General features: G+C 40.6%; 1 protein-coding gene across 1 annotated transcript; it reads right to left on the bottom strand.

The window, feature by feature from the left end:
- Window positions 1-792: 792 nt before the first annotated feature.
- Window positions 793-26,387, bottom strand: WDHD1 (WD repeat and HMG-box DNA binding protein 1). The gene is given in 25 exon segments (XM_041476818.1): window positions 793-1,684; window positions 2,261-2,396; window positions 3,306-3,445; window positions 3,832-3,990; window positions 4,126-4,169; window positions 4,977-5,036; window positions 5,666-5,796; window positions 7,326-7,543; window positions 8,014-8,145; window positions 9,473-9,587; window positions 11,190-11,346; window positions 12,275-12,575; window positions 12,986-13,210; window positions 13,821-14,011; window positions 14,191-14,383; window positions 14,573-14,708; window positions 15,669-15,775; window positions 16,691-16,783; window positions 18,181-18,276; window positions 19,377-19,427; window positions 19,955-20,066; window positions 22,018-22,169; window positions 24,118-24,229; window positions 25,181-25,273; window positions 26,373-26,387. Coding segments are annotated over 24 exon segments (3,339 nt in total). The 5' UTR covers window positions 25,258-25,273; window positions 26,373-26,387; the 3' UTR covers window positions 793-1,483.
- Window position 26,388: the final 1 nt, after the last annotated feature.

Here is a 26,388-nt window from a genome sequence, read left to right on the forward strand (position 1 = left end):
CAGCTTAAACAAATAAAACTGAAATGATAGGTAAGAACTGTGGATGACAGAAGTATTGAAGTTGTCAGTTCTTCAGGATTTTCTGTTGGTATTTCCCATCCCTGGTTGACATCACAACCCTCTTCTTGTTTTCTCCAAAATTACCTATAGTCATTGCTAAAATAGTCTAATAAAATACTTATTACAGTAAAATCTAATGGTTTTTAGTGAAATCTCACTCAATCTTCAACCCACAGATTTCAAGGTTTAAAGTGTGTTTTGAATTGAAAGTCATTTGCCTTTTATAGAACTGAAGAATTAAGGTTGTAAAAGATCTTCAAGAACAAGTCAAGTAATACTGATGTATTTTCAGCAATAATCACAGTGATTTGTGTGGAATGTCCAGTTCTACCCCTGCCATGGCAGGGACACCTTCCACTGTCCCAGGCTGCTCCAAGCCCTGTCCAACCTGGCCTTGGGCACCTCCAGGGATCCAGGGGCAGCCACAGCTGCTCTGGGCACCCTGTGCCAGTATGAAGAGGAATGAAAAAAGAAAACAATGAAAGGCTGTGCAAACACAAGAAAAATAAAAAGAATTTGAGAACTCTTCAGTCTCAGCTGTTATGCCAAAAACTTACGTTATTTTAACTGATCTTAGGAAATGTTTCAAAATTTGAGTTTGCTTCAAATACATTTATTAGACATAGTGCTCTGTCTCCAGAGCAGGGTAAAACCAGCTGACTGCCTTAGGGCTGGTAGGTAGAAATCTGTTTACTTTAATTACAACTGCAAAGAAGACTCTACCACCTTAAATAAAGAAACAGCCATTTTATTTAAAGAAACAAACATTACAGACATAAATGTTAGAAATATTAAAAGTTCCGAGCAGTTTCTGGATCCTGCTGAGGCAGGGATTGGGAAAGCACCTTTGCACAGTCTGGAATGGTTTGGCTTTGCACACCTGACCTTCCTAACTCAGTTTCTGCTCTGGTTTTCTATCCCTGCCCACATCAGGCTCTGCCAATGCCACAGGTGTTGAAAATGCAGCTGAACATGTTGCTGGTGTCCAGCTTTCTCCTCCTCACACCCATTTCCTGGAGTGTCTTTGCTCTCAAGGCAGTAGGGATGGTAGGGAAGCCATTATTTTGCCTCTCTAAAACCACAGGGCAGATTTTGTAGTAGTTTACCCTCCCCAGAAGGATTAATCTGCATTTAGCACCCAATATCACTGCTATCAGGGCACACGGGGTGTACCACAGTACACAGCTCTGCTCAGGGTGTGCTGCCAGGGAACAGGCCCATGAGCAGGAACTGGTCAAAGACTGTGGGAGGGGATTCAACATTCCTCTCAAAAATTGATAATAAACCACTTTCTAACAGACTATTTGGAGCCAGGCACTCTTTTTGCCAGTGCTCTTCAAGCATGGCAGCCAACTCCTCAACACAGAGGAATTTCTTCCATGAATTCTTTCAGAACACAGACACTGAGAAGGGACCACTTCATCTAGCTCTGCTTGAAGGCAAAAGATGACAATCTGTTGTTTGTGGATGGATCTAAAGGCTTGGATTTTTTGGATACATTTGTGTCCTCTGATTTCTGCTCCTGGCTCTTTTTCACTTCATCTTCCTCAGCTGTGGGGCGCTTCCTCTTTTTGTCTTCTGCTGAGTCACCGACTCTTCCTCCTCTTGCTTTCTCAGTCCACACCTTTGAAGGAGACCAGAAAACTACAAATTAGGTCACAAAGCTCACCACTTTGTTTAATACACATTATCACTCTGATCTTAAGGTACTGAAATAATTCCTGTGATGAACTAATAGGGATTAAGTAAGGAACTGTTTCCTCACTTTCCTTTTTTGTAACAACATTCTCCTTCAAAACTGGATTTCTTTTGAAACTGTATATGAAATTGAAGCTCTTAATTGTCTTTCTGAAGAAATGAGAAACCCAAAAGATTCAACAAGTTAAATGAGAACAAATTTAATCCCCTGTGAATTAAGCCTGGCTATGTGACTTTGAACTCATTCCTTTTGTTATTTGTTCATTGATTACATTCCTCTCACAAGCCTCACTTTGGAAAAGCTGCTTTCTGATATTGCTTATAATTCAGTTTATATTTTCATAAATGGTATGTCATAGATCATGGCACGATTCAAAATTAAAATCCATAAAGATGGATAGGAGTGGAATTTCCAGAAAAAATTCCTAACTGAAAATAACCCAGGGATTCACTGGAGAGAAAAAAATTATCAAACCCACAGAATTAGAAAATGTTTTCTTACCATCCTTTCCTCTGATGTCAGCATTCTAAATCGACTCATTCCTTCTTTTATTACTTCTGCTTCATTCAGATCAGGATTATCTGTCAAAATGTTTGCTCTGTTCTCTTCTAGCCACATCTGGAAACCTGTCTTTGGTCTAAAACAAACACAGAAAAATTGTCTGGTTAAGAAGATTATAGGAAAACCACATCCTCCCAAAACAGCATTTCTGAGCAGCACCTAAGTGGGTATTTTTGCTCTCAGACCTCTCAGGGCAGCAGGCTCCTCTCTCCCACTGCAGGATGCTCTGAGAACATGCTGACAAGGCAAGACTAAGTCAAGCATTTTCATTAAAACTGTGATATATATATATATATATATATATATATGGAGATTAACATTCCAGTTTTAGAATGACAAAGCATAATGGTTCTCTTCCTTTCTGACAGGGTCCCATCAAGCTAAAAACAGAGCACATTCATTAGCTCAGCTCATCTTTCTCACAGCTCTGCTTGCCACTTGTTGCAGAACATCATCTGTAAAGGTTAACTGAAAGAATGCCAGTCCAAATGAGTAATAATTACCTTCATCTTCCTCAGCTAAATGAAGCCTAAATGAAACACGATTGTAATAATGCAGGTTTCATGAGGATTGGGATTGTTAGGAAATACATCTGCTTCCCAGGAACAAAATACATTAGGGCCTCAGCTAGGAAGAGATGAGCTCCTCAGGTGATTCAAGGCTTTGAGATTTTCTAGAGCTGTTGGAAATTTCAGTATTTCCTATACTTGGAACTGTCACAGCAGCATGGTTTCATTTGTCATTGCAAGTACTATCAAGGCAAAAATTGTTGCTTAGAGCCCCAAAATTATATTTTGAACTGCTCATTTATTATTCCCTCCCACATTTTTCAGGTGGGTTTGCAAATGTGACAATTTGTGAGCTAAACTTTAATCTTCATGTTATATTTCTCTGGCCAGCTCAATATGTTCAGAAATACAACAGATTTTGGACTTGTATTTCTATCAAAATTGGAATATGGCACTGAGACACAAGTGTCTCTCACCTTCTGTTTTCAGTGTTTTCCTGTGCAGCGACTTTGGCTTCTTGGGACTCATTTCCTGCTTTTTCTTCTCTTTCTTCCACTGTTTTTTCACCAGGATTAGCTGCAGGTGTGCGAGGCTGGAAGAAGGAGGCTGCTGAAGCCTACAGAAATGGAAAATAAGAAAGAAAAAAGTAAAATCACCTCTCTCTCAGACAACATGCAGCATGTAGCCTAACAAACCCCAAGTATTTCCTAAAGACATAATAATCACTTGCATTAATAGAGTATCTAGTCCATCCAATTTCAGCACAGCAGATGTTTATATTATTTAAAATAAAAGCACAAGGATCAGTACAGAAAGTAATTTCTACAACTGATTTTTTTTCCTGCTGTTTTATGTGCTGTCACAGTCTTTGCACTATGCTTAAATGAATTCTGCCATCTAAGCTGCTTTACTCACAGGGTTTCATACTTGATAAAAGCTGGTAAAATTCAATTTTTTGTTCTTTCCTCACTGAAATGATGCAAGAAAGACTACAAACATTACCTGCTTGGTCTTGGGTTTGGGAGTCAGAGGCTTTATAACTGGAGGGTTCTGCTTGTCTGCAGCTCGACTGCCAGATGAAGATGTTTTCTTTGAGTATTTGGTCATATTGTCTAAAACTTTTCCTGAGGGGACCACTGGGTCCTTTTTGCTGGATGACACCTAGCAAAACAAAGAAATAGGTGTTTTATTTATTTTCTGTCATGTTCCCCTCCAAGGTATCAGTTATATTGCAAACTCCAGAGAGAATCTGTTGTGATTTTCACAGCATCACAATCGAAGCTGCAAAATTCTTACCTTAAATGGATTCACTCGTCCTCTGCTGCTGGATGCAACCAGAGCTGTTTCAGAGGAGAGAAAAAAGAATGTAAAAATGTGTGCACTCACACATATATCCAAATCTTTGAGGCAATGTGCACATTTCAAATGAGTAGAAAGACACTTTAATAACCCTGTGAAGGTTATGCTGTGAGTGCTCAGCTATTCTTAGTTATCAGAAGTGCCACACAGGACCAACAGCTTAAAATACAAACCCAGAGGAAGACCCAGTACTTCCTCCACTCCCAAATCCGTTTCCACTCCTATTATTCTTGCTCAAGGGTTGGCAGGTTGCTGGAGGTCACAGTCTGCCCCTGCCTGCCCACACTCACAGCGCTACCTCAGGATTTCTCACTCTGCCTTGCAAGTAATAAATGTGCCTGTGGGTAGTGAAACAAATCCATTGATCACTGCTCTCATTTCTCCCTTGTGCCAAAGGATGCCTTCATGGCACAGCCAGGCAGGCACTGATTCAGCACTTGGCACAGCTGAGGCATTCAGAACAGTGTTATGGACACCATTAGGTACTGAAGTCAGGAACAGGGAACTTCTTAAAAATAATCTGTGTGACCAGGCCAGGCTGGACAGGGCTTGGAGCAGCCTGGGATAGTGGAAGGTGTCCCTGCCATGGCAGGGGGGTGGAATGAGGTGAGTTTTAAGGTCCCTTCCAATCTAAGGCATCCCACAATTCTGTCAATTTACCATCTGACAACACTGTTACGCACTAAATTTAAGTAGTAATAAGAGAACAAGGGATAAAAAACAGGAGCAGATTTGTGAAGAATGACAAAGGTGTCATCCTTTTATCCTGGAATAAATTATTTACTCACCAGGCTTTGGAGTAGTTACCTCTGCTGAAGTGACACCTTTGGAGAAACAATTTGGCTCTTCTGAAAAAGGAAAGGAGAATATATTTAAATGCAATAAAATATTGTAGCATAGATTCTTTTAAAAAAATCAAACCAAACAGACAAGTAAGGAAGGATGAGGCTTGAGCAACCTGGTCTAGAGGAAGGTGTCCCTGCCCTTGGCATCAGGGCTGCAACTGGATAATCTTTAAGGCCCCTTCCAACCCAAACCACTCTGTGATTCCATGATTACAGTAAAATTATCAGAGAGTACAAACACCTTTACAAAACCATCTGCCACCTCTACCTAGATTTAGAGTTGTACATTTATTTCTTAAACCTTAAGCTTATTCCTTAAAATGTGCCCAAACTACTCATCTATCAATCTACCTCCTGCACGACTGGAGCCGAAATCAAAGTAACTGATTAGAAGGTGAGCCAGTCCTTTAGGAATAAAATCAGGCAACAGGAAGAAGTCCCCCAGGGCCCCTCTAATGGATACTGAGCACAACGCACACACAGCTGTGACACAGCAGATGACACACAGTGAACTTGTTTCTCTGCAGTGACTGCAGGCACAGGCTGGAATATGGAGCCACTCAATTCCTTATTGAGTCTGCAAAAGCTGTCTGGATAACTCCCAGACTATTCAGAGAATATATTTTTCTTACTCTCTTTATGCACTTCTGGGGTTTCTTCTGCTTCCTCACAGGCATCAGTTTCTTCATCATCTTCCACTTCTTGGTCCTGCTGAACATTCCTGCCTGGCAGCTGACCCCACTTGGTGGCAGAGCTGCTGGAACTAAAGGAAGGAATTCAGCAGAAAGGAAGTGGTCACCAAGTCAGCAGGAAAACTGAAACAGGCAGCAAGCTCACTTACCTAATTTAGGCAATAAGAACAACAACACTTGGCATTTATGTGCATTATACCTTGATTAAACTGTGATTATTAAAGATTCATTAACCACTCCATAATTTTATTGCCAAAACAGTTTGCAACAAATATAAATGCAAATATTAAAGATCTTCTCTAATCTTCATGTAAACACATATACCTCCAGTATCATCAGATTACTTTTCTGTAAACATGAATACACACAGTATATTCATATATACTGCTTATATGTATTTTATATATATACAGATATATAATAGGTGTTTATATATATAAAACATGAATATATAATTTCATACTGGAGGCATCAAGTTTGAACATTTAATCGGTTTATTCTCTAAATTCCCAATATAGTATGATGTACAATTCTTGCATTTTCCTCCTAAAATTTGCCAAATACCAAAATCTGTGTAATATACATAAACAAAAGGCCCATTTCTTTCAACCAAAACAATCAGTATTAGATTACTCTGGCACTAAGAACAACATAGTGATTGTGATGGATTTTAACCCTTAAGAGTGTTTGAAGTTGCAGACATGGGATTACAGCTTCCACACAGGATCCAGAAGAACAAGCCAGAATATTTAGAAATTAGTTTTGTCTGTGCAGTTTAACACAGAAGAATAAGGGAAAGGCTACAGATAAGTTCAGGGACTTATCACTTCCTTTTGCTTAAATAAGTCCCAAACTTCATACATAAAATTGCTATAGGGAGATATTGCTTTCAACAATATGACATAAATGAATATAAATATATATTATTACTATTATAAATTTAAATATGTTAAAAAGTAACCCCATGACAATTTAAAAAAACCTACCAAAACAGAATCACACACCTTTTGCCTCATCATGTTACACAAAGCAGATGCAGGTAGGAGAGGAAAGATTGATAGCACAAAGAGAAAAAGAATGCAAAGCCAACCTGTAATATGTTCCATAGCTTTGAAGAGCTGGGATTAGTTAGGAGGGAATAAGACTAAATAAAATAAACTGAGATGGGATATTGAAAGAAAGGGATGGGTGGAGAAGGATAGGATTTTAAGACAGGTGTGGAATGAATCGAGATTGAGAGACTGGGGCGAAGAAGGAAAAAAAAATAGGTGGGAGTCAGCCAAAGGTAGGGAAATGTGGGAAGAGAAAATTCTAGTTAGAGCAACTTAGCATTGAGCCTGCTTTGGCTCTGAGGCTGCTGGACACAGACACAGGAAGTGAGGAGAGGAGATATTTCCCTCTGTGCTGGTATCCTGGGACTAATGAGTCCTCACGAGACACCACCAAGGGTGTGTCATTTCACAAGTACCATTTCCAAGCAGAGCAACTCGAGCTGTCACTTCACCCACAAATACCCTGCAAAACTGTGGGCCACAGTGCACCAAAACCTTACCAGAGGAGCAAAAACCATCCCAGTTTTAGCCACAGAAATTCGCCTTACCCGGCGCTCGAGTGCTTTGGGAAATCCTCTTCCTCCTCCTCATCTTCCTGTGCTGCTGCCAGCTCTGAGGCTTTTTCCACGGCCACCTCACTGAGGAGCTGGGCCAGGTTGAGCCTGCGGGAGCGGGAGGCGTATTTGATGGCCAAATTCAGCACGCTGTGGGTCATGAGCTCAGCGAGCTCCACGCAGCGGGACTCGCGCTCCAGCTTACAGGAAAGCTGCAAGAGAAGGAGCCTGGGGAGTCACACACCTCAATTCCACAGCTCCCTCAAGACTCCAGGAGCAGGATATCATGGTCTTGGTGGAGTGAATGAATAATGATAAGACACCAACAATCATGAGCTACAGATCAAAGAAAAGCTTTGTTATTTTCTTCTTCCCCCACACTCCACACTGGAGCCCACCTCTTACCTGAGTCTGAACTAGCTGGATTGCCAATCACTAGCCAGACTCCTAACAAGAGGAATCACATCAGCATTTACACCAGATGCCATCTACAAATTATAGAATCATAAAATGGTTTGGGATGGAAGGGACCTTAAAGCTCATCTCATTCCACTCCCCTGCCATGAGCAGGGACATCTTCCACTATCCCAGGTGGCTCCAAGCCCTGTCCAACCTGGCCCTAAGCACCTGCAGTCCCAGGGATAAATCTTAGGGATTCTTTCTATTATGTATTTGTACTTACAGCAAACAGCTTCATTAGAAGTTCCTGCTGTTCTTTCACTGCCTGATTTTTAGCATTTTCATCAAATTCGTATCCATTTTTTGACAAGTAATCCATGTGGCTGTGAAATAAAACAGAACGCCAGTACTGCTCCTGAAAAAAAGGGAGAAGGATGAGTGTTGGAATTCAGAGGGGAAAAACAGTCCACAACATAATGCCTAATAATTTACAATGTATTTTATCCACTTATTCTTAATCATTCCTTTCCTCTGATAATGAGGGTGAGGGGCAGACAATTCTCCTTCAAGTCAATGCCTACCAAGGAAAAGATGGATAACAACCACACTTACACAAACTGATCCAAACAGTTGCCATGTATTTTGAATTCCATTTACATGACAGGCTTGCAGCAGGATGAAACCTACATGTTCACCAATATACTATCAGGACAGACAATTCTAGAACAAGTTATTTTATCTGCTGTCCCACAGCACACTGGAAGTGCTCCAGAGTAACTCAGCAAACTTAGGGGTTAACCTGAGAGACAAAAACAGAAGCTATAATGCAAGTATGGCTGTTAGACCAGGCTAGCCTTGTTCAAAATTATTATAAACTTATTCAAATCCAGTATGTTTTCATCAGATGTATTAGAAAAACTTTTCTTTACCTACACATATTCCCTCAAGCCAAATCAACAGTTCCTGGCATTCTCACACCATTATTTTGGGTAGAAGGAGAAATGGCAAACTATCAGATAATGAATAAAACACTTAACCAAATGAAGAAGAATTCATTAAAAATGTCAGGGTGTTTACTATTGAAACTTTTTATCTACACTTCTGTCAAAGAGAGTAAATTTGAAATAGCATTAAACTGTTCAAAGGCTGAGGTTAGAATTGTATGTTCATTTCTCTTTTGTGCATTACAGCTGAGCATTACAAGTTTGAAATACTTAAACCAATAGAAATTGAAGAATAAAGACAGTTCTTTTTCTAAAAGTTGTCCACAGGCACATCCTGCTTCAACCAGACTCCAAATAAGCCAAGCCAGAAGAAGACCTGTGTTTTCAGTGATTATGAATCTGGATACTTAGTACATCTTTCAGAAATTTTGTTATGCCTAAAATAGTAAAACCCAGACATATTCAAGGGCATCTTGACTGGGATCCCCAAATCTGCTATCACAACCCACTAAAAAAACAAGAGTGAGAAAGACTTCAGCAGTCAGAAAGAGATCATGTGTAAATACAACTTTGCATCAGCTCTGCCAGTTTTATTTTGTGCTCTTCTAGGAACAGTTGTGACCCAAACCAGAGAAGCTCCACAAAACACTGAACCCAAATAACCCCTTTGGCCACGTGTTTTCCTCAGGGTTTGCACTGTTCCTCTTTCACAGCAGAGGGGATTTATAGGGGTCTTGTATCATCCCCACTCCAGGGACACCTGAGCCTCCCAGCTGTGGACTCCACACCATTCCGTACCTCCATCTGTCCCTTCTCTGTTTCACCTTGGCAATAAGGCAGTTTAAAAGGCAGGATTGCTACAGCAGGTCGTGGCAGGGTGGGAGGGAAGCGGGCTCCTTTACAAGGGATACACCTGTGCACAGAAACACAACATCACCAGATGTTCCACACCCAAACCAGCTCTCCTAAGCAGCAAGATACTTTAAGAGGATTTGTCCTTTGGAAAGAAGCAACTAAATGACTGGCTAAAATACAGCAATGTGTAAGATTGCATGGTAAAAGCAAGAAAAGAGTTCAAAACCAGCAAGGCACACGCTGCTCTTGTTCACACTAGAAACTCCAAATGTGGCATGTAATACACTCTGATCTTGATGTCACAGAATGTTTGTTTTAACAGCTGTCACAAAGAGTACATGCAATATATTAAAATCAGAAACCACTGAACAACTGAAGGCACAGACTTATTGCTTCACTATATTTAAAGGAGTAATTTCTGGTAACAATCACTTAAACAAACCATTGACTGGGGGAGAGCTGCATTTCCTGCAGCACCAATGCAGCACTGACAAAAACATCTGGGTTTCTAAGCTGCTGTTCCAGAGACTTGGAAAAAAAGAACAGGAAGCATCAGTGTTCTGGCTATCTCTTAATTAAGGCATGTGGTGTTCCTACAACAACCCTCCCCCATCCTTATCTTCATTATGCTGCTGCCTTTGAGTAAAATGTGCTTAACAATTCAGAGAGCAGCACTCTCCCTCTTGGAGTACAAGGAAAAACTCAGGATAAGAGCTTCACAGTGATGTGATCTGCACATTTTTGATGAATTTTCTGGAGGCCAACATAATGATTTGGAGGGAGAAACAGACAGGGAAGTGACATTTTAACAGAGGTATCAAATTATTTCCCTTATTCCAAAAAAGCAGAGTATTATGAAGAATGCCACATAAGTTTAAATAAAATTCAGTCTCCCACAAACTCTACAATTGTCCGTAATTAGTAAAGTACAAGAGTCTAAATTTCAGTAAAATATGTGAGCTGATGGATTCTGCCCTGGTAGGAAAAGGACACAGACCACTGAATAAAAACTGCTACAAATAAAGCTTAGCAACAAAATGTCCAGCATACATGTCATACTAAAGAGAAACAGCTATTTAGACACACCAGTATAACATTTCATAAAGAAATAGTTAGCTTTCAGCTGAATATTTTACATCCAAAATGGTTCTTCAAGGCCACAGTTTAAATATTAATGTAGTAACAGACAGCTCTGATTTATCTGTGTCTGATGATGTAGATGAGTTACAGGATTGGACTATTTTCTAAGCCAAAAAAGGGGGAAACAAAGGGGGAGAAAAAAGATACCAAGAACCCCAAAAACTTGGGAAAAAAAAGAAAAAACAACCAAAGCCATCAAAAGCAGAAGTAGATTTCTAAGAGTCACCCTAACTTCAGAAAGTTTCTCTTGCAAAATGCAATTTTATGAATGTGTCAATAAAGTGCACACACCTCTGAGCCAATTAATCAGTCACAAATTAGAAAACTCTAATGAGTTACTCCAAGCCAGTTTAATACAGAATCCTCCATGCAGAATTCCATTTGGGGAGTTACCATTTGCTGTGCCTATTTACCAGGCACCTGATTCAGCACCAGCTGAAGTCTGCAGTTTTGTAAAAAGGAATTGAAAATGATTCTCTAGGACTGAAAACCAAGACAAACGAAGCATGAATTATCTGACCTGAGCTGCTGGGGCTTTTCATGGATGCCAACGACCCAGTAATGATCATATTTCCCTTTGCAATGCTCTCTGGTGTTGCACACTGGAATCCAAGTGTTCCCAAGCCCTCGGTTCAGCATCCTCACGGTTCCCTCGGAATCCACGTAACAAGGGGTACCTGTTTGTTACAAATGAGAGCATTTCCTCTGACAGGCAGCAAATTACAGCCCAGCAAGGTGGGAGTGGTGGGTACAGCTGGGAAATGATGGTTTACATATTTCAGACAGACGTCCTCTCTCCCAAACACGGCAGAAATCAGTTTGGAAAAGGCAGTTTCCTTGGAGAGATGCGCCACCTTCTGTCAGCCAGCACCACTGCTGGTCAACTGACAAGTTCAAAATTAAAACATTTTATGGACAAATCGAATTTATACTGCTTGGGCAGATTCCCAAAGGAAATCAGCTACTATACAATTACTTTTTATGTCTGTCATAAAAGGTCCTCCCAAGCTACTAACTTTAGGGGGTTGGGGTGCTCTTATGGTGTATTAACAGAGTTTATTTATTTTGGCTGAGCAGGAAAAGCAATCAGGAGTACAAGTTTTGATAACATTTGAATGGGAAAATATTAAAGATTTCTGACAAATATACTGAAAGCATAGAAAAACAGAATTTTGTTTATTATTGAGGAGGCTGGAAGAAAAAGTCCAAGTCCCAAGATCTACATTATTGAAAGGGCATTAATTAGCCAAGCTTCTCCATAAAATAGCAGGATGTTTTGGGTTGGAAGAGACGTTAAAAACCATCTTGTTCCACCCCCTGACATGGGCAAGGACACCTTCCACTAATCCAGGCTGCTCCAAGCCCTGTCCAACCTGGCCTGGAACACTTCCAGGGATCCAGGGGCAGCCACAGCTTCTCTGGGCACCTGTGCCAGGGCCTGCCCACCCTCACAGGTAAGTATTCCTTCCTAAAATCCCATCTAACCCTCCTCTGGCAGTTTGGAGCCATTCTTCCTTGTCTTGTCCAAAGTCCCTCTGCAGCTTTCCTGTAATCCCCCCAGCAGTGTCAGTACTTCCCATCACCTCTCATGCAGGTGTTTCATACCTTCTGCAGAGAATCCAACCCACACCAAATAGGATTTTCTTGTCAGAGAAACAGGATCTCCATGCAAAATTTGTCTTTTCTTCATTCCTAGCTCCATCAGCTGTATCCCAAGGCACTGGTCCCCATCAAAGCCAGTACCTAGGAAGAAATTATTCAATGATTGTGTTAGAAAACAGAAGAATTGGCTAAATTAGTTTTGAATCAAAAATTAATTCTAATGCAGTGTTGCCCATGGATATCACTGTCAGACACACAACTATTTGGCTTCAGAGGAAAACTGCAGCCTTGTGCAGGATCCCTGCTCCAGCAGAAGCACAGCTGGCACTGCAGGAGGGCTGAGCCCCCATGGGATGGGACTGTGCCACCACCCTGACCCACAAGGTGACAGGGCATGTTCTGACTCAGTGTATTTTTGCTTTGGTTTTTTTTTGTTTGTACTATTGCATTTGTATTTTTAGTTTTCCTATTAAAGAACATTTATTCCTATTTCTATATCTTCACCTGAAAGCTTTTTGATTTTAAAATTATAGTAATTCAGAGGGAGGGGGTTTGCATTTTCCTTTTCAAGGAAGGCTCGTGCCTTCCTTAGCAGACACCTGTCTTTTCAAACCAAGACACCCATAAATAAAAAGCATGATCAAAACCCAAAAACCTCAGAATCGACAGAAGCCAGTAACAAAAGCCAAAATATTTGAAACAAGTTAAAAGCACCTTCCTATTATGGGTTTTGCAGAGCAAAGCCATGACTTACCTTGCAAGCTCCTCTGTGCTCTCACAGGCCAGCAGGATGGCTTCATTGGAGAGGTCAGCCATGGTGTGGCCCAGGGAGTTGGGGAGGTGAGTGGCGTGGTGCACAGAGGTGTCGTGGAACTCGATGTCTATGGCGTTGTCCTGCTCGTCGTTGTAGCAGCGAATGATTCCGACCGAATTCCACACCTGGCAGAAGGAACCACACACACCCAAAGAAACCCATCAAGTCAAGTGTCCTAAATCCATCAGATATGCTGCCCTAAACCAGCTTGCTGTAATTATTTTATCTGGAACCAGAGTGGGTGGCAGGCTGGAGAAAGATTGGAGACCTGAGTAATTGGGATTTGTGGTTCCTAAAACAGTTGAATTAGGCAGAAAGTAGTTTCACTCTCACTGCTCAGACATTTTTCTCCCTTCCAAATTAAGTGTAAAAGAACTTTATAGTGAATGTTTAACATACAAGTCTTTACAGCACAAAATTATCCACAGTTCTGACATAGAAAGGAATTTTTAAATGCATTTGCTAGAATTGAGTAGCACGGGTACAAACTGCATAGCTTGATTTTGTCTTAAAGCAAAGTACTTATTTCTAAAGCAACTGAAATGTAAACCAAAACATTATGGAGTCCTTGCATGAAAACAAAGCTACCTTCCATTATTTAGCTTCACACTGTAAAGTATTAAAAAATATTGGCCTAGATTAAAACATGACATGAAATGGACAATACTAAATACAAAATTAATGTTTTAAATCTAAATAACCAGCATCTAAATCTAAATAACCACACAGATTTACCATGAATCGATGCATCAGATGCACAGGAGTGGAGCCAGACTGGAAGGGCTTTTGCCTGGGGGTTGGCATTGGCCCATCATAGAAAGGCTGTTGTGTAGATGATGGTGGCAAAGCTGAAAAGCCACCAGTCTGATCATCACCATCATCTTCCTTCTCAAGAAGACCAGAACTAGCTTTAATCAACCCAATATCTAAAAGTAAAAGAAAAAAAAAAAAAAATCTCACACACAGTATTATGACACAATGTAGGTTAAAAAAATTTAAAACAGTCAAGATTTCTCTGGAAAAACAAAGACAGAATATATCTGAGTAGAGGATGCTAAAAGATCATCCCAGTAAAAGAGCTCTGGAAAACCAGTTCATTGTGTACCTAGTGAGTTATCATCATCATCATCAATTACTGCCCGTCTCCCATGGCCTGGGGGTTGCATAAGGTCATCAGCATCATCCTCATTCTCTCCAGTTTTTGGGGAAGAAGCTGGTTCAATCACGTCCCCATTTAAATAATCATCATCATCTCCATCAAACAGATCGTTGTAGTCTTTGGCCACTGCACTGGCAACCTGCAACCAGATTAGCCATCAGCACAGAACTTCCTCTGGACATGCAACTCAAGAAATAAATTAACACACAAGAGGGAACTTGCAAAGCACAAAACAGAGCGTTCCACATAACCTAAATAATGAAATTCATTCAAGAAGTCATTCAAAAAGTCAATTCAATTCATTCAAGAAGTCATTGGTACTGAGCACCTTGTCACTGGGCTTCTCCACATCACCAATATTTTCCAACAGCCCCAGGTTTCCTTCATTGTCTGTGTAAGCAATTTTTTTATGCTTAGGGTGCCATGCCAGTCCACAAATTGAGTATTTTTTCTCATGCTTCATCCTAAAAAGAATATTAAAATAATGGATTTTAGTAAAGTCCTCAGGGCAGAAGCTTCCCCTCCAAGAGTTATTGCAAAAAGTGGTAATTTTTATTAGTACAAGAAAGTCATATTACACATAATAGGATAATTAATAGGCCATCTTCAGAGTAAAGCACCACAGCTGCTACAAAAATAGAGCAAGTCTTCCTTTTCTATGAAGAAAATAATTTAAGGTTTAAAAATCAATCAGAATCATATTCTTAAAACAACTGCTTCCTGATACACATTTAGAAGACAAAGGAACTCCTCAGCATTCATTTATTCCAGAGCCATCCAGTTATAGAAAGAACATACTTTGTTTCTCTTGAATAAACTGATAAATTAACTCTATCTTTCCCACCCTTTATCCTTACAAAAATCATCCCATTAATTATTTACATAACCTGTCAATAATTCTTAACATAGAGATTGCAATTACAATCATGTTTCTTACACAGAATATTCAGGTAATTTTCTTCTTCTCTACCTCATTTAATAATACCTTTGATTTTAATTGGAGGGATATTTAGGGTTTTTTAAGAGCTTTAATTAACCAAATTGCATTTGCCAGTCTGTCCTTTTTGGTTTACAGGTGAGGATGGCCAACTGACTGACCTGTGTTTCCCTCTAGAAAAGATGTTACTAGGGTCTGGGATGAGAGGAAAATTTGTTTCCACCAAAGCTATCCTTTAATCAATCATTAGTTTCAAAAATAATAACAGATATACACAAAAAGAAAGATTCTGGGATTTAAACAAAATCCAAGTCCCTTCCCTAAGGTGCCTGTCAGGTTAAACCAGAAAACCCTGTAAATCTCAGAGTTTTTCAAGAGGCAGAGTTCTACATTTGCACAAAAAAAGTTTTACAGAAAAGACCATAAAATTTTATTTTGAGAAGAAGAGATGAACTTGGGGATTGATTTATGGAACAGCACTGAATACCTCTCTATGCACTGCTGGGTTTCCACATTCCACACCACTAAATTCCCATCCACACTTCCAGCTGCCAGGAACTGCCCACAAGGAGACCAGACCACAACATTCAAAGGCTATGGGAAAAAAATAAAACAAATAATAATAAAACGTGACCAATGCATGCACAGCATTCCTATTCTGGAGCTTAAAACAGACAGATAACCTGGAACAAAAAAATGTAAATATATAATCATCTTTAGCAGACCATATCCAGCCTTCTGTATATGGGCTGGGGTTATGTAGCTCTTTTTCTTTAAAGACTATTATAAAAACAGTTGCTTAAAAAAAACCACTCTTTAAGATAGCACACATATTTTTGTTTCAGAATATGCATCTTCTGTCATTAAACAGTGCCATGAGGCCAAACAAAACCCAATTCTAGACATGCAAAAACAAGCAGAGTGTATTTTGCAAATTCAGCACTAAACATTGCTTTATTTATTTTGAACTTCATACAGTCCCATAAATTAAAATCCAAGGCTGTGTGTTCTGCATTTTAATAACACTAGAAGGTAGTTCTCTTCAACCCAAAAATTCCCAAGTACATAGTGAGGCCAAAAGAAAGAAGGTGGCATAGTCAGGTCTACTAAATTTCAGCTCAGTAAAATAGAAAGTGAACAAGTGACATCTCTGCTCCATACAGAAATAATACTCCTGACATTTTCCCTAAAAAGCTCTGTATTTAGAGAAATTTGTGAAAACAGATGTTCTTCAGCTGCAGTGGGTGAGTCACCAGCAGACTTTAGAGAGCTGGTGGGTTACTATAAATGAAGGAGGGGAATCAGAGCCACATGGAGGTGTTTGACACCACTCAGCATCTCTGCCCTGTTTTCCAACAGAAAGCAAAAGGATGGGAAATTAAACAGAAAATGTGAGCAATCATTACCAAGAGAAGGGGGCCAGGGAGAGGTACTGAGCAGAAGTCAATTTCTAGCAAAATAACATTTAAATTACAGAGTATTTAACAAGCCCCTGGTTTCTGCACCTACCTGTGTGATGGAGGCATCTGACAGATCAAATTGACTATCCCAGCTCTCTCTTCTGAACAGTTCAACAACTTTATCTACAGGAACTGCCAGCAGCTGCTCAAAGGAAAAATATTACACCATTTAGAACAAGTTACCTGTCAAACAGAACACTCAAGCAGCACATTTTCTTCATTCAGAAGCCTCATAGATGTGACTGCCTCAGGATTTAACAGCTCTCTAACATCCCAACCATGCCAACTGAGAGAGCAAGCTGAAGTAATTTAAATTACAAGGTTCTTTAATGCTTTCCACAGGCAACAGAGCAAAACATGCCTGTTTTTACTGTAATCTTCATTTCCTTCTGGCAGAGAACTGCACCATAAGGTTATAAGTTCTAATTTATCAAAACATGACACACACATACACATAGTTTTCAATGCCCTGAGCACAAGGCTTAGGTGATTCTTTACCCTCCCTCCCCAGACTCCTTTTGATCAGGTTACAATTTCTCAATAAATCTGATTTTAATAGCTGATTCCTAAACCAGCTCATTTCATTTTCTATATAAATGTTACTGGCTGGTTATTTCTTTAGGATTTATCTTTGTTAGGATTCTAACAATTTGCTTTGTAAGAGAAGCAGGACAACTTCTTACATTTTGAATACATGTGTGTGTGAAGAATTAGCCGAAAAATGGAAAGTATTTGGTTTTATGCAATATGGATATTGAAACAATTTGTACTGAGGGTGACATTCACTCTTCCACAGAAAATTGAAACATAACACTGTCATAGCAGCCAGGGATTTTGAAGAATCATGGAATCACTTAGGTTGGAAAAATCCCTCTAAGGTCATCAAGTCCAACCATTAACCTGACAGTGTCATCTTCACCACTAACCCACGTCCCCAGGTGCCACATCCACACAGCTTTTCAACCCCTCCAGGGATGGGGACTCCACCACTGCCCTGGGCAGCAGGGCCAGGTCTGACAACCCTTTTGGTGAGGAAATTTTCCCTAATATCCAACCTAAACTTCCCCCTGATGCAAACTGAGGCCATTTCCTCTCGTCCTGATGTTTGTGACCTGGGAGAAGACACCAACCCCACATGGCTGCAACTTTGATCTTCAGGTGAAAAGAAAGGGAGCAACTTACTGAGGAAATATTTACTGACTAGAGCAAAATTTACTCAAAGCAGAGAAGGACAGGACTCCTTTGATGCTCTGTTATGAACAATTTGATTACTTCCCTCGTGTACAATGTTCCTTCCTATTCAAGCACACCAAGACTGTTTAATGCTGGTTCAGGCTGACAGCTGGACTCCTGCCAAACTCAGTCTGGAGCTTAAACAAGGAGCCATTTCCAGCTTTTTATGTTTCCTAAAAGGGAACTTCACCCCAAATATTTTCCTTAATACCCAGGAGGTGCAATTTAGGCTTGCCCAGATTGAATTCTACCATTGGACTCAGAGGCAAAAGAAGGATTAAGATGTGATAAAAGAATGTCACTTACCTTGCCAGTGCCAGGTTGCCAGGCAAGCCTGCAGATTGATTTAGCATTTATCACATCATTACATTTCTGTAGCAGCAGCCAGCTTTTCGTGCATGTCTGAAAACAAAATTTAAAAAAATAAGCTTTTTAGCTCAGCAAAAATCTGCTGTTTAGGACAAATTCTTAAAGGAAACGGGTGGGGAAAAAAAGCAAAAGGAAGAAATATATCTGAACTGAAATAATTGCTTTCATGAAAATACAGTAGTACATACTGCCTTAAAAATAATTTGTCAATGTAGCCCTGAAACTATTTTAATGACAATAAAACTACTTGTAACAGAAATAAGATCACAGAACATGTATTTTTAACAAAGTACAGAACAAATGAGCCCATCTATTCTTAGGTTATAGAGAAATGTGGCCAAAAAGCATTTGTCAAACCCAGATCAACTGGAGCAAGGTGACACACCACAGCCTGAATATGGTCCCAGCTGTATAAAGAATGAATGGCTGTAATCTCAAATCACAGCACAGATTCATGCATCAAACTGCCCCAAGCCTGGAACATTCTCAACATAATTTCCCCAGAAGGCAGCCACTGTCAGTCTGGAACATGAGATTTCACACAACTATGCTTGTGTCTTAAAAAAAGTAGCAAGCCACAAGTGTGGGGGGGGATATTTTCAACTGCACTTACAGGAATAATTCCACAGGGATTCTTATTCCAGTCAGTGGCATTTAGCAAAACTAATGCCATATCCATATGCAGAACTGCCTTGTTAAAGCCTTCACCTGAAACTCTCAGGTTCCTTAGAGCTCTAAGAGCAGAGGCTAAATGTGTTTACTACAGTTAATAAATTGTTTATTATAATCAAAATTCCTCAGTCCTGAAATTCTGAAACGAGGAATCTGATGTCAGTTGCTATCCTCATTTTGTCCTTGGCACTCACAGTGTTGGCCAATTAGGAGAGATGAAGGGAAGGAATCAGGATTTCACAGGCAGGAAGAACAAAACACAGCTACCCAGGCAACATTTCATAATCAGGTTTTGGAATTTCTCCCAGAAGCAGACAGAAGTATTCTGTGAAGTATAGCTAGATTTCATCCCCAAAAGGAAAATCCTACTCCAGGAAGATTATTTCAGTCCAGCTCTTCTTGCTGTCTGTGAAATCCTGGATTGCTTAGGAAAGATTTCAGGTGGAAAGGGCAGCCTTTACCTGATCTGCAATGTTCCAGACTCTGACAGAACCATCACAGCTCGCCGAGGCCTCGGTGAGAGAATGGAGTAAACAAATTAATAATTAAAGACATGAAGAAATTAATGCTACAAAATTGAAAAATCCCTATAACCAATGCCACACACACAGGATACACAGGCAGTTTTAAGAAGAAAGCCTCCCTGTTTAAACCACTTTAAGATTTAAAACTTTCCAATGCTGTCATCTTGATAATTGTACTCAGCTCCAAGCTGCTGTAATTACAAACCCTCATACTTCAAGTGAGCTATTTATTTGCAAAAGAGGCTCAAAATTAATATTACATATATTTAGTGAGGCACCTTTTCTCCTCTAAATTAGATTCCAGAAGAACACAGACAGTAACTGATTAGTAAAGCAAAGAGTGAGTTCTCCTGGGATGCAACAAGTTGTGACACTTCATCACCAGCAAGGTCAGATGAAATGAAATTGTCTCATCTGCCCAGTCACTGGTTGGTTTTTTTGGTTAAAAAAAAAAAAAATCCCCAAGGAAAATGAGATTCAAAGCAGAAAGAAAATAAGAAAAGTTGGTTTTTTACCAGGTAAACATCCTTGGGGTCAAAAGAAAGGCTTAAAACAGGAGCATCATGTCCTCGGAATGTTTTCTGCTTGCTGCTATCAGTCACCTCCACAACTTTGATCATAAAGTCACTGCAGATGACAATGACATAAAATTGTTAACATTGCTATTAACAATGACAAACTATGTTTTTATGGCAATAGAAATTGGGCATTAAATATCTTTTGGGGAAGTTACAGCTCTCAACACTATATGATGTAATGGAAAATGAGAATCTTCAGGCTTGTTACAATAGAAGTCAGGCCAGACTGGTTTTAGCAGAAAATTATTTTTGTTCATGTCAAAATTTATAAAATATGGTTGTTTTTGAAGAAGATATTATGTACACACAGACCATATATCTCTTCAAAATAATATTCTACATGACCTAATAAAAATCTCTGCTCAGATACCAGAGAGCTGATGACTTAACAAGAACTATCTACATAGTGGGACCAATATTCATTAATATAATTATTTGGCCAAGTGGCTTTTTAAAAAAAGATGGTGCAAGTAGTTTTATTTTGTGTAACTTTTTAACAGAATTTTAAAGACTATTTAGTGCATCAGATACAATGAGAGAATTTTAACAACTTCATTTCTTCTTCCAGAATTGCAGCCAATGCTGCAGAATAACTCAAAATATCAGTCCTAACTCCTAAGACAAAAAGCTCCTGTGATAAACTTCCAGTACCACTCCCTTTGAAACCTCATTGCAATACCCTCAGAAATTTCATTTTAGCATCTAATTTTATAGAGTTAACCATTACTTTTAACCTTTTTCATATAGTTCATGCTAACTTTGCAGCCAGTTAGATGTTAAATTCATATGCAACAGAAGTTTGAAGATTTCATATGAAAATGGAAAAATCTAGGACAAATAAAAGCAATTCTTCTCAGCTGCACTCCTTCACTTCATGGCTTTCACCATTCTCCTTTAGTATGACAAAGACCTCACTGAGGGGTGGCCTGACAGTCTTGTGAGCTCTTTTTCCTAAAAATGTGGGAGCCCCAGCCAGGCTGCAGGAGTTCTGGGGAGTTATAAAAGTTTTAGAAACAGCAAAGAGTTTGCTGCCTGCCTAATCTCTCTAATCAAAGCTGGATCCTGGGGCAGAGCTGTTCTCTGAGAAACAAGCACTGGCAGAGAGCCCAAAGCCATGATCCCTGTCAGATTTGGAGATTACAGTGGTTACTGCCCAGCCTCCCAGTTTTGGTGGAGCTGCTGCCAGAGTTCACAGTCCAACACGTTCATCCAAAATGCTTTTCTGGTTCAATTCACACTTAGAGGAGTCAGGAAGCAGATCTCTGCCATCTCCCCTGTGGAGCAAAATTCCAGAAGAGAGGCAGACAACTTGCATTAGCTATGACTGCCCAAAGAGTTCACCAAATCCAATTAAGAATCACCTGAGCCTTAAATACACAAAAAAAATCCTCAAAAAACCCATTGTCTGTTGGCTATTTTGCCTTCTCTGTTAAAGGACTAGAGTATATTCTGCAAAAGCACATGTGCTGCCCTAGGAAAAAAAACTAAACTACATATTAAATTCCCCTCAGGCAAGTCTTGAAAGCGTAATCTGTTATCATTTGGCAGATCAGTGATGCTTATGCCAGGGAATGACTCAAAACTCTCACACAAATCAGAATCAATCTAACTTTTAGATGTGCACATTCATCTGCAGCTCCATGATCCTGAGCAGTTGGGACATCATCCTCAGCTCCCAGTGACAAAACCCTTGCTGAGAGGAGGCATCCAGAAGGGTGAACACTTGTGCTTCAACTGAGAGCTGAAAACACTCAAGAGAGTGTTTTCAGAAAGAAATTGTTTCACAACACCAGACTTCTACATAAAACTACTTGGTGGATCAAGTATCTCCCAGAGCATTGTTTCCTAAACTCCTCTTCATTCCTTTCTTCCCCTCCACCCCCTTGAAGGCATTTTCCAGCCCTCAGAGGTTTGTGGGTTCATGACCTCGCTGGTAACAATCAGCCAGTGAGGGAGTTTCCAGATTCTGAAGGGCAGCAGGGTTTTTCCTCACTCATTACCTGGATCCAGCAGCAACTTTGGTGCCATCAGGACTAAAGGTGACGTGGTTGACAGGCATGGTGAAACGAGTGAGGATCCCATCTGGAGCTCCCTCAGGAAATGTGTGGATCTGGACAGTGTTGTTGGAGACTGCTGCGATCAACCTTCCATTCTGACAACAAAATCAGCCACAAAACTTGTCAGTTAAAACACATTTACGCCACAGAGACAAAAATCCCGCTCTGATGCCCCAAATATTTTGGCAGATTAACTTTATTCATTCCAAAAAGGTCTGATAGTAAAAGCAGCACAGGAAATACTCTTTAATGTATATTTTTCCACCCAAAATACAGACAAGCAAAGTAACTTTAATAATATATCACTTTAACCAAAGTAACTTGCATGCTATTTAGATCTGCTGCAGCATCAGGAGAGGGCACCCTTGGACTGGAATTCTCAGTCAAATTCCATCAGGGAAAGATGACAAGTTCATGAACTATAGCTCAGTTCTTTGCAGAAAACAGAAGGCAGATGTTTACTGAAAATTAACCCAGATTTTAAAAAGTGCAAAATAAAATAAATAATCCTATTCTTGGAAAATGACACCTCTTTGAGTGACAATACTATTCCTCAGTTGTACACAGTAGTAAAAACTTAAAATAAATATAAAGAAATGCCTTATTTTCTTTTTTATTGTGTGTATTTTTTTGGGGGGGAGGCAGTACTGCAGTTGGGGTTTTTTGTTAAGGTGTATAAAATGACAGTAAAATTCCTGAAGGTAAAGGAAGCAGCAGTCAGTAGTGAATAACCTAAAAAAATAAGATACTAGATTTATTAACTAGATTACATCAACATCAGAACAGTCCCTCATGGCATTTCATTAATGAAAGGTAATTTTTGAAAAATGGTTTTCTGACATTTAAGTCTCCCACTGCTTAAAAATAAAACATCCCTCAAAACTAGGAGCACCTTTTTCAATTTTCCCAGGATTTTTCCTCATCTATTCTTTAACAGCTTTAGCAATTTCTGGCTCAGCCACTGATTTGCTAAGAGAATCCATTCAAGAAACGTGGTTGGTTTGTGAAACAATAATTAATGTGAGGGAAATCTACAGCAAAATACCCTAAAAATCAATGATGAAAATAGACTTTAATGGTACTGAGGAATAGCTATATGAGGTATGTTAAAAAGGACATAAGAAAGAGGATTCAATTAAGGCACTAATTCTGAATATTATTTCAAATTATAATTCTTACAATGCAATACAAATATGTTAATACTCATTTATTTCCTCTTTCATACTCCTCTACAAAATCACAAGTAGTTGAAAAACAATTTAAAAATTTCTCCTTATCACTGCCAGGTAAAATACACAATATTTGTAGAACTGATGTAGCTTCTGGAAGTCTTCTCTTCTAAAATTGCCACAAAGACAATATTTTAGACCCAATATGATTAATGTAATATAAAAAAAATTAGACATTAAGGAAATAATGTGACAATTCTCAAGCTAAATACATGAACATGCATAGTAAAAATAATTATTTTCTATTACATAAATCCTCTTCTCACTTCAGGGACACTGGGTCAGAGGTATCTTTAGGCCAAACAACAATTTTGAGAGTGAAATGTCAACCAATTATTAAAAAAAAAAAAAGTGTTACCAAACCATTACTCACTTTGTGAAAGCAAGTTTTGATTAATACAGATTATAACTCTGTGGACTTTAACACTGGCCCACATAAAACAACCTCCTGGCTTTCTTCCTAATACTTGATCACGTCCTATGCTGGGAAAATTCTTGCAACTCACATGGTGAGAAAACACTGAAACAGCCTAAAAAGTTCACTGCATAATTAGCTTAATCTGCTGGGTTTGTTTCTCAGAATGGAGATCAAAGTCAGAAATTAATATAACTGAACGTGAAGGAAGGGAAGGGAAAAAAGCATTACACAAGTTTAGTGTAAGTCATAATTCCTCTACAGCTGTGTATGGGGTAGAATGAATTGTCAGAGGTAATTCCTGTTTATTGTTACCCACAGAGGCAGCATCCCTGAGCTGGCAGATCCACAATCTGCAGGAAGATCCACAACTGTGAGGAGCTGTGTTAACAACCCTACCTTTAGAGCACACGAATAGGCCTTTTCTCCCACATTAATGGACTTTGGATCATCATCATCCAGGTTTTCCCAAATCCTAACATCTCCATCACTGCCACAAGTCACAATGCAGCTGTGGAAAGAGACAGGATTTGTTAACATCCAGGAATCTGCATCCTTTTTGAAGCATCTGGTCGGAATGCCAAACGAGGCTTTTTGTTGGTTTCAAGGGATTGTTACCAGTCCTATGAACTGTCTTTGCAATGATAATGAACTTAAGAAAGGAATAAAATAATATGGACTTTAACCATAACCAGTATATAAGGTGGATCCTCTGAGTTTGTTTTGAGAGGGCTTGGGGGTTTTTTAGTTTACTTTTTAGTCTATAAAAAGGTAATACTAAATATATAGTTTGTATTTATACATTCAAGAACTAGCACAAGGAAGAGATGAAAATATAGCAATCCCAATATTGCATTCCTTCAACTATATTTTTAATTTCTTAGTGCATACATAAACGTATTTACTCCCACACTACACTGATCTCTGCTAAAATTTATGAAGTCACTCTCATAAAATGTGCATATAGAGTTTATATTTTTATATATATAATACTATATATATATATACATGGGGATATATATATGCTTACATTTAAGTTATAAATCAATCACTTCTAAACTCAGAGCACCGAAATATGTCACACAGCCAGTCCTCAGCACAGGCAAAACCCAAAGGATTTCTTGGACCATGCCAGGCCATAAATCCATCCCAGCACCTCACCCAGCAGTGGCTGACAGAGAAACTTACAGAATCATTCAGATTGAAAAAGCCCTCCAAGATCATCGAGCCCAACCACTCCCCCAGCACTGCTGAGGCCACCACCAATCTGTGTCCCCAAGTGCCACATCCACACAGCTTTTAAATCCCCCCAGGGATGGGGACTCCACCACTGGCCCGGGCAGCTGTGCCAGTGGCTGACCACTCTTTTAGAGAGGAGGTTTTCCCTAATACCAAACTGCTGGGAAAGCATCAGACAGGAACAAGCCCACCCCTCTCCTGGCTCTGGGAACGGGGCTGTTACCTGCCAGTGTCATTGAAGCAGACATCGGTGTGTCCCTCGGTGTGGCCGTACCGCATTGGCTTCTGCTTTGATGGCATCTTTGCTCCCACCTGTCTGCTCATGGAGAGGAAAAAAGAGGAGAAATAACATCAATTAAAAGGAAACACATCGGGAAGAGCATCAGATGGGGAGACAAGATGAGAGCTGCTGGGACACCCACCCATTCAATCACCTGAGGGGATGGGGACATGGGCTGGGGACACAGATGGGAAATGAGGACACTGGGGGGATGAGGACATGGGAATGGGGACATTGCTGGGAGGGGAGCACAGGACACTGCAGGAATGGCAACATCACAGTGATGGGGGTATGGGATGGGAGATGAGAACACACTGATGAGCTCACAGGGACAGCAGATGGGGACACTATAGGGATGGTGACATCGCGGTGACGGGGACACGGGGATAGGAGAAGCCAGAGGAATGGGGGAATCGGGAAAAAGACACGGGGATAGGAGATGGGGACATTGGACATTGCGGGGATGAGGGACACGCTGAAGAGGTCACGGGGTAGGAGATGGGGACACTGTAGGGAGGGTGACATTTCAGGGATGGAGATATCGCGGGGATGGGAGACGGGGACACGGGGATAGGGAGCGTGAGGACGGGGACACCGCGGGGATGGGAACAGAGGGATATGGGGCGTGAGGATGGGAACACCGAGGGGCTGGGGATACGGGAATAGGGGGCGTGAGGATGGGGACACCGCCGAGATGGGGACACAAGGATAGGGAGCGTGAGGATGGGAACACCGAGGGGATGGGAACAGAGGGATATGGAGCGTGAGGATGGGGACACCGCCGAGATGGGGACACAAGGATAGGGAGCGTGAGGATGGGAACACCGAGGGGATGGGAACAGAGGGATATGGAGCGTGAGGATGGGGACACCGCCGAGATGGGGACACAAGGATAGGGAGCGTGAGGATGGGAACACCGCGGGGATGCGGGCCCGGGTTACCGAGGCCCGGAGGGGCCTGGCATGCCGGGGCCTCTCCCTCGGCCGTCCCAGGGCAGGCCACACAAGCCTCCCACCGGCCCCGGCAGGGACCCCCGTTCCCCGCGGCTGCCCCCGCTCCGGAAAGATCCCGCACCGCCCGCGGGGTCCCGGTGGGGCCGCACCCGCCATCTCTCCCTCTCCCTCCCGCCGCTCACCGCGGGCCCCGCCGCC

The sequence above is a fragment of the Pyrgilauda ruficollis genome, unplaced genomic scaffold (genome assembly GCF_017590135.1).
Source record: "Pyrgilauda ruficollis isolate IOZ18807 unplaced genomic scaffold, ASM1759013v1 scaffold110, whole genome shotgun sequence".
NCBI lineage: Eukaryota > Metazoa > Chordata > Aves > Passeriformes > Passeridae > Pyrgilauda > Pyrgilauda ruficollis.